The 7,581-nt window shown below is 50.7% G+C and overlaps 2 protein-coding genes across 2 annotated transcripts; one reads left to right on the forward strand and one right to left on the reverse strand.

Moving 5' to 3' along the window:
* Nucleotides 1–1,148: 1,148 nt before the first annotated feature.
* Nucleotides 1,149–5,147, forward strand: LOC120655086 (nuclear ribonuclease Z-like). Its single transcript, XM_039932814.1, has 7 exons — nt 1,149–1,558; nt 3,246–3,784; nt 3,894–3,989; nt 4,092–4,205; nt 4,374–4,442; nt 4,523–4,597; nt 4,792–5,147. Exons 2-7 carry the CDS (start codon nt 3,296–3,298, stop codon nt 4,864–4,866), a joined length of 918 nt encoding a protein of 305 aa, XP_039788748.1. The 5' UTR covers nt 1,149–1,558; nt 3,246–3,295; the 3' UTR covers nt 4,867–5,147.
* Nucleotides 5,143–7,297, reverse strand: LOC120655085 (pectate lyase-like). The gene is made up of 2 exons (XM_039932813.1): nt 5,893–7,297; nt 5,143–5,709 (listed from the first exon to the last, which is right to left on the reverse strand). The coding sequence occupies exons 1-2, from the start codon at nt 7,009–7,011 to the stop codon at nt 5,491–5,493; spliced, it is 1,338 nt and encodes a 445-aa protein (XP_039788747.1). The 5' UTR covers nt 7,012–7,297; the 3' UTR covers nt 5,143–5,490.
* Nucleotides 7,298–7,581: the final 284 nt, after the last annotated feature.

The following is a 7,581-nucleotide window of genomic DNA, read 5'->3' on the forward strand; positions in this document are numbered from 1 at the left end:
CAACCCTCTTTTGTACTATTTTTACATTGTATTTGTATAATTTTGTATGCACGTTTTTTTATTTAACTTCAAATCCCCGCAAACTATACTAAATGAACGAATTTTGAAGAAAATTTGACACTATTAGATTCGTCGCACCTTGAAGTATTTTTAGGAATTTTTTGGAAATTTTCATTTTTTTGAATTCAAATTTAAATTTTGAATTTGGACCGGTTTCATACCGGACCAAACCGGACCGGTTACCGACAGTTTGGTGAACCCTGCGGCTAACAGGTCCTACCAGCATAAAACGGGCCCTGTGCGGAAGATATAACTTAAGTGATTTTTATATCACGTCGCTTGCCTTCCCAGGTGTTGCCGCCTAGGTGTCGCTGGCATCGTGATCGTTGTTTGCTGCCTGTTGTCGTTGCTTACCGTTGCTGCCGCTTTGTCGACTTCAAGCGCTAGTCGTGATTGTGTGAAGATGAATCGGCAACCCTCAAGACTTAAGGGCAACAGGGCAAGCTAGCGGGTCTTTTGGTTATAGGTGCTCGTTCAAACTCTGTCACTTATATTTGGATCGGCTAAGAGAAACTCCAGCAGCAACCATTAAATTAGATCAAGTGTTAAATGGGACTGTCACTATTTTTTAAAGGCCTATAAATTTACTCCAACTTGAACAATAGTTCTCAAATAGAGGGCTCCCTAGAAACCCACTGGGAATGGAGGGAAGAGGAAATTTGGAGGTCTCTCTGAAATAGAGGTAGTAGAGTCAGACTGTAATAGAGGGTCTAGTAAAGAGTTTGCTAGAGTACATCTTTATAGCTTCATCCTCTAAATTTGAGATAGGAGTCTGTTTAAAAAATCTGCTGGAGTTGCTTCTCGAAATAAGTCAGAACCTAGTTAATAATTGTTAGGCTAATGAAATTAATTGTGGTGGGCTGCGAACAAATTTTAAAACCCTAAAAAATGGGGCTCCGTGCGGCCTTCCACTCAGCCCTGATTGCTAATAGAAGTGACGGTAGTATCAAATAGGCAACAAAAACTTGACTTTGAGGATATATATAGGCAAGAATTCAAATTTAGGTATCAAATAGGCAAGGGAAACCCCACTATTTCTAGTGTCAAATAGGCAAATTCTATGTGAACCCATCCTCTGCTCGCTCGCAGCAACACAAATAAGCTTTTCATCAGGGGCCTTTCCGCAAAAAGCGCCGCCCTCCGACGCCAAAACCCTCTACCCTCGCCGTCGCCGGCGGGCCCGTTCACCCCACTCTCGTGAGAGGTGTCTCGCTCTCTCGGCCGCTCCCCAGACCCCACGACTCCGCTCCGCGCGACGGCGACTCACGACGTCCAGGCTCCATCCGCGCCGCCGGCTCGCCCGCCTCCCCGGAGCCGTCCTCCACTCCTCCAGGGCTCCGGTAGCGCCCGAGCGCTGGTCCGACTCCGCCCGCCGCCCCGGCCCCGACGAGCCGCTGTCGCGACCGCGCTCACCGCCTGGCCTCCAAACCGGCGCCGCGTTGCCGTCCAACTCCAGCAGTCCAGCGCCCTAGGCTCTGCTCTGCACATCAGGTGACTGGTGAGTTGGCTACAGACTACTCTACTTTCTACTTCAATTCGGCAATTTCAAATCCAGATTTGCCTGAAAGTGGTGTGCACCTTGAAATATGAATGTGGTTCTGTATTTTAATTTGTTGATTGATATTGGGACCTTTTGAGTATATCATCGTTCTTTTGGTTAATGTTATACTTGTACTAGGCAACATGCCCGTGCGTTGCAACGGGAGGGGGGGGGGGGGGGGGATATTCTTGCACTCCTCTAGTAACATTAACTGTTGATTTTTGACCCATATTAACTGTTCCAAAATTACAGGAGGTTTAATGGTGATTTTCTAGCAACATTGTTATATCAACATAATATATTTAAGGGCCTAGTTGAATGTTACTGCAATCTTTCTAAAAGGAACGTATTTTCTTGGAGGGCACAAATTCACACCCTGAATTCTCTAGCATAGTATCAGTGAAAAGTATGGTAAATGATACTAACCTGTATCAAACGCAAATGGTATTGTTTGATTATAAATAGACTATGACTTAGAAGCAATCACCTCTGAATTATCTGGCATAGTATCACCTCTTAACGGGACACGCACAAAGCTTATTGATGTTTCGCGTACTGGTAAAACGAGCTTCATTGCTCAATTGATCGATCGATAGGGACATGAAAGGAATGTTTGGACAATAAAGAAAACACTTTTCCGGCAGCAAGGGAAGTGAACTATGAGAGCACCCGCAAAAATATAGTGAGCTTGCTCTCTATAATGCTCTATACGTTAGCTATAGTGAGTAGTATAGACAGGTCTCCTAAAAGAATAGCTACAACAATATATTCGTGGATCCCAATTGTTATAATTTTTAATCTCAGCTTTCTCTATCTCTCCCCGAAGCATCACACCTCCCCAGTACACTCGCTGGTCGGCGTCCCAACAGGCAACACCGGTGCGCCATCGTGCCGCCGGCTCGTCGCTAGCCTGCCGCACTTCCACCCCGTGAATGCCCGGCAGGCTTTGCGCCTGCGCCCACCAGGCCGCTCGGCAGCGGCGGCCGAGCTCTGACTAGCCATCCCACAGGTCACGGTGAGGCTGCTCGCCCACATCGCGTCCCGCGAGGCTGGCTCCGGCTCGACTCTCGCAGACGCAGTTCTGGCAACTGGCGACCGCGCTCGGCGCCGCAATCCGGCCCGCCCACCCCGTCTCGCCTCCACTGCTGCTCAGCGGCGACCTCGTCCACGGCGGCAACCCAGCATTGCCCCACCCACTGTTTGCAACGGGAGTCGTACACCCTGCCGCTTGGCGGCGGTCGCGCTCCGGCCGAGCTGTCCATCCGGCCATGCAGGGGACCGCTTCTGGCGATCTCGCCTCAGTCGCCTGCGTCAGTTCCGCCTCGCCCACGCTCCGACTCCGCACTCTGCCGCTCGGCGGAGAGGCCTGTTGCTGCTGCCTTGCCCCTAGTATCGTCACGGGCAGGGAGGGAGCAGCGAAACCAATTGGAGATTGCGTCGGACTCGAGTTGGGGTTGCGTAAGCAGTAATAGGTGGGAGGTGTTTTTTGGGCCCACATATCATTGAGAGATGACGGACCAAAAGTCAATGTACCGCAGAATCTGTCCGCTCTTTAGAAATAGGTAAAGATATACGAATTGTTGGGGAATTTTATAGTTTGTGTTACGGTTGTATCATGCCGTATCTCATATTGGAGTTTTTGTAGAGGCGCATTCCCTAGGTTCAAATCCTAGGACCACCAGAGGCGGCGGCGGCATGGCTAATGGCGGCAAGCTAGCGATCGCCGCCGATGACGACTCAGGGGCGCCCTCAACCTCCGCTCCTGCGCGGCCGAGGGCGATGCAGCGGCTTGAGATTGAGGGCTACGCCGTGGAGGGCGTCTCGATCGCGGGGCATGAGACCTGCGTCATGTTCCCCTCCCTCAACCTCGCCTTTGACATCGGCCGCTGCCCGCCGTTCGCCATCTCGCAAGACCTCCTCTTTATCTCTCACGCCCACATGGACCACATTGGGGGCCTTCCCCTGTACGTTGCCACGCGGGGTCGCAGAAGGATGCGCCCGCCCACCGTCTTCGTCCCCGCCTGCCTTGCCGACCTCGTGCGGAGGCTATTCGAGGTCCACCGTGCCATGGACCAGTCTGACCTCGACCACAAGCTCGTGCCGCTTGAGGTCGGGGAGGGCTATGAGCTCCGCAAGGACCTCAGGGTCAGGTCGTTCAGGACCTACCACGTCGTTCCAAGCCAGGTAAGAAGGAGGGTAATTGGAATCAATTCTCCTACGATTCTCTGTGTTTTTCAATGAATTTTGAGGATCACTCCTTGCAATGTTTGCACGGAATTCGCAATGTGTGTAGGGGTATGTGGTATACAAGCTGAAGCATAAGCTCAAGGACGAGTATGTTGGCCTCCCAGGGAAAGAACTCAGCAGTCTCAGAAAGTCAGGAGTTGAGGTTTGTTGTCTTGCATGCAGGACATTGAAATCAAATTTGAGCTCAATCTTTGTACAAATTGTTGATGTTGTTTGCAATCGTTGATCAATTCACAACTTGCAGATCACGAATACAGTGTCGACACCTGAGATTGCTTTCACGGGAGATACAATGTCGGATTTCATCCTTGATCCTGATAATGCAGATGTTTTGAAGGCGAAAATTCTTGTGGTTGAGGTATGACTTCTTATCATTGACCATTTTTAATGCATTAGCAGTAGAAACCTTTGTTAAAAGTAGGTTCCACGTGCTCTCTGAATGTCTTCTGTTCTGTTTTTTTCCTTATTAATTCTGGTTTGTTCCTATGTTTAATATACTCAACTCAATGTCCTCTGTAAATTTCAGAGTACTTATATTGATGACTCGAAATCAATTGAGGATGCAAGAGAAAAAGGGCACACTCACTTGTCTGAGGTTATTCCTTAATCTGTTTATTCAAGTTCTGAAAAGTTTACTTCTTATTGACCCTTAACTATGTTTGGGGTTGCATGCAGATAGCGAGTCTGTCTGACAAGCTTGAAAACAAAGCTATTCTGCTGAATCACTTTTCAAGCCGTTATACTGCAGAGGTGAGCTATTATCTACCTATCACTTCTGTTATCTCTACTGAATTGCTTTGGTTCTACAGGACGTTTGTTCTGCTCCTCATGTCCATTCACTGTTGGTACTATTGCTGATTTATTTATATTTTCATATAAATACTCTTGTTGTAAGTTAATTTCTGCATAAAAAAAACTGAACCTTGCGACTGCTCTGTTTTCAGGACATTGATGCAGCAATCAACAGATTGCCACCATCTCTCCAAAGCAGAGTTCATGCATTGAAGGAAGACTTCTAGAGTTCTTTCCGAAGCAGAGTTCACGCATTGAAGGAAGGCCTCTAGAGTTCAGCGAGCGATGAAGACTTTTGGATGGGATCTTTTGGGCATTTTGGCGAGGAACCCTTTTGCTCTTGTGCTTTCAGATGTCGTTGTACCGGCTACATTGCAGTTTATATGAGGCTTTTTTTTTTTCTTTTGTCGGTACTTAGACCATGAGATTTGAGACAGTGAAATCGAATGACATGTGAAACAGCCTGAAGTATCGCCCTTCTAATTTCCAAACAGCAAGATACATGCATGAATATTATGTTTATATTTGGAAAAAAAATCACAAACACCAGCGGTTCATGTTGTACAACCTGTTTACATAATCTTTCAAAGAAAAGAAAAATACAACCTGTATACATAGAAGGACCTGGAACAGAAACAACCCCTACTTCTCCGAAAATAATCAAACTGTACTGTTAACAACTCCACAAAAGGGGGGTGAAGAACCTGAAGGCAAATGGTTAGCAAAAAAAGGCGTGGCTACCCTCCGCTCTATGTGCATCCTTGCTTTCCTCCTTGTTTACAAGAAGCACGGAGCGCCATGGTTGGACTCGTCTCCTATCTCCCGAATTAGCCTGTCCGGCGATCAGCTGATCAGCACGGCTTGCCGGGGCGGCACTCCAAGGTGCCGGAGAAGCGGACGAGCCTGGTGACGTAGGAGCCTGGCTTGGGCTTGACCCACTCGTCCTTCTTCACCTTCCTCGGGACCGCGCCGCCGGAGGGCTGGAAGATGGCGCCGTTCATGAAGAGGTCGTTCTCCGTGTGCCACACCCAGTTCTTCCACACGCCCTCGTCGGCGTAGTGCTTGGTGATCTGCCCATAAAGAACCGATCATCAGATGGTCTGTCTGCTTTCGGCTTATTCTCTCTCACACAACACTAATCAGCCGGCTTTTTACCAGCCGAATATATAGATCATCACCATCATAGTCTCATAAATTACTAAAGGAAAAAAAGAGAGAGAGGAAAAAAGAAAGAATTCGCCATTATATAGTACCACTTTGGCTGCCATGTTCGGCGGCGCAATGTAGCGGTTGCCCTGGCTGATGATGGCGGGCGCGTTGCTGCCGCCGATGGCGTACATGAGCCAGTGCGTGTAGTCGTTGTTGACGACGTGGAAGAAGCCCCAGCGGCAGCGCGGCATCCGCTGCACGAGCCCCCTGCCGAAGTGGTTGAAGGCGACGGTGATCTGCATCACCTGGTCCTGCGGGTACGAGTCGCTGGCCCCGAAGAGCATCACGTCGTTGTGGTTGGTGAAGTGGCAGTTGGAGATGGTGACCCCCGTGGAGCTCTGCACCACGTCCACCAGCCCGTCCTCGCAGTTGGACATGGAGATGTGGTCGATCCACACGTTGGTCGCGCCGAACAGCGAGATGCCGTCGCCGTCGGCCTTGGTGCGCGGCCCCGTGTGCGTCGGCGAGTCCCGCATCATCCCGCCGAGGGTGTGCTTCACGTCGTGCACGTGCAGGTTGTGGATGATCACGTTCCGCGCGAACTGCACGGTGATGCCGCCGCCGTTGGCGATGTGCACCTGCGCGCCGCGCCCGTCGATGGTCTTGTCGCTGCTCACCAGGAGCTCCTGCGTGAGCTCGATGATCATGGACCGGGCGAAGATGATCCACAGCGGGCCCGTCTGGATGGCGCCCCACCGGAGCGTGCCGGGCCGCGGGTTCAGCACGTCGGCGTCGCCGGGGTCGGTCACGACGTAGATCCTGCCGCCGAGGCCGCCGGTGGCGAGGTGCCCGAAGCCCCGGGCGCAGCGGGCCATGCGCTGCCGGTCCGTCGCCCAGTCCTTGCGGCAGCGCCAGCACTTGTCGATCGGGTTCGTCGCCTTGCACGGCCCGCCGGACTTGCTCTTCTTCTTCTTCTTCTTCTTCTCCCCCATCTCGCGCCGCAGGCTGGTCGCCCGGTGGACGGCGATGTTGAAGCTGTTGGTCACGTTGTAGGGGTCGGGCCTGTACGCCTCCCTCGCCGACGCCTCCGCCAGCTCCTTGCGCTTCTGCCAGTGCTCGTCGAGGACGGCGATGCCGGCGCTCGACACGGCGGCGGACGCCAGGAACGCCGCCGCGACGACGACGAGGGAGCCGGGGTGTCTCCACCGGAGCCTCTGCTCCATTGTATATATGTATATGTACTCTATATATATGTTCTCTACCTCTTCGTCCGATTATATATATATGGGACGGAATTTCAACTTCGTTACCTGACTGATGATACAAAATGGATAATCTGTGTTCTTGGAAAGAGGGTCATCGGGTTCTTTTTATTGGTAGGATTGGTAGTTGAGAAGAGAGAGAGAACCCAAGCTCGCGAGGATGGGTGGGGAGGGAAATTTAAGGAGGGACAAGTGGGTATTATTAGCAAGAGAAGGTGAGGCGAGCCGCGAGCCACTCTCCCCGGCCAAGCACTGCTGCAGGTGTTTCTGTGTGCTTGGTTGCAAGGTTGATATATGGAGAAGAGTTTTCCCACGTGTAAAGCCGTACGTACGTCAAGAGAGAAGGCACGTCATTCCATTTTCTATTCTGGTCTTGTTTCGCCTCCACAAGGCCCCGCCCCTGAGAGAGAGGAATTAAGGTTATTGGACACACGGGTATAATTTTGGTTGAAACTCAGCGAAGACATATGCATCACTTATATAGAGAGAGATAATCATAGCAGTAGTACATAGACGAAGAACACAATGTTT

Source organism: Panicum virgatum, chromosome 1N (assembly GCF_016808335.1).
Source record: "Panicum virgatum strain AP13 chromosome 1N, P.virgatum_v5, whole genome shotgun sequence".
NCBI classification, from domain to species: domain Eukaryota; kingdom Viridiplantae; phylum Streptophyta; class Magnoliopsida; order Poales; family Poaceae; genus Panicum; species Panicum virgatum.

What these genes read in the sequence shown, in the direction of transcription:
- LOC120655086 (XM_039932814.1), top strand. Translation starts at nt 3,296, where the DNA reads ATGGCTAATGGCGGCAAGCTAGCGATCGCCGCCGATGACGACTCAGGG. An exon ending in ACCACGTCGTTCCAAGCCAG is followed by an intron (nt 3,785 to 3,893) that starts GTAAGAAGGAGG and finishes CAATGTGTGTAG; the next exon opens with GGGTATGTGGTATACAAGCT. An exon ending in GGCACACTCACTTGTCTGAG is followed by an intron (nt 4,443 to 4,522) that starts GTTATTCCTTAA and finishes GGTTGCATGCAG; the next exon opens with ATAGCGAGTCTGTCTGACAA.
- LOC120655085 (XM_039932813.1), bottom strand. Translation starts at nt 7,011, where the DNA reads ATGGAGCAGAGGCTCCGGTGGAGACACCCCGGCTCCCTCGTCGTCGTC. An exon ending in CGAACATGGCAGCCAAAGTG is followed by an intron (nt 5,710 to 5,892) that starts GTACTATATAAT and finishes CTTTATGGGCAG; the next exon opens with ATCACCAAGCACTACGCCGA.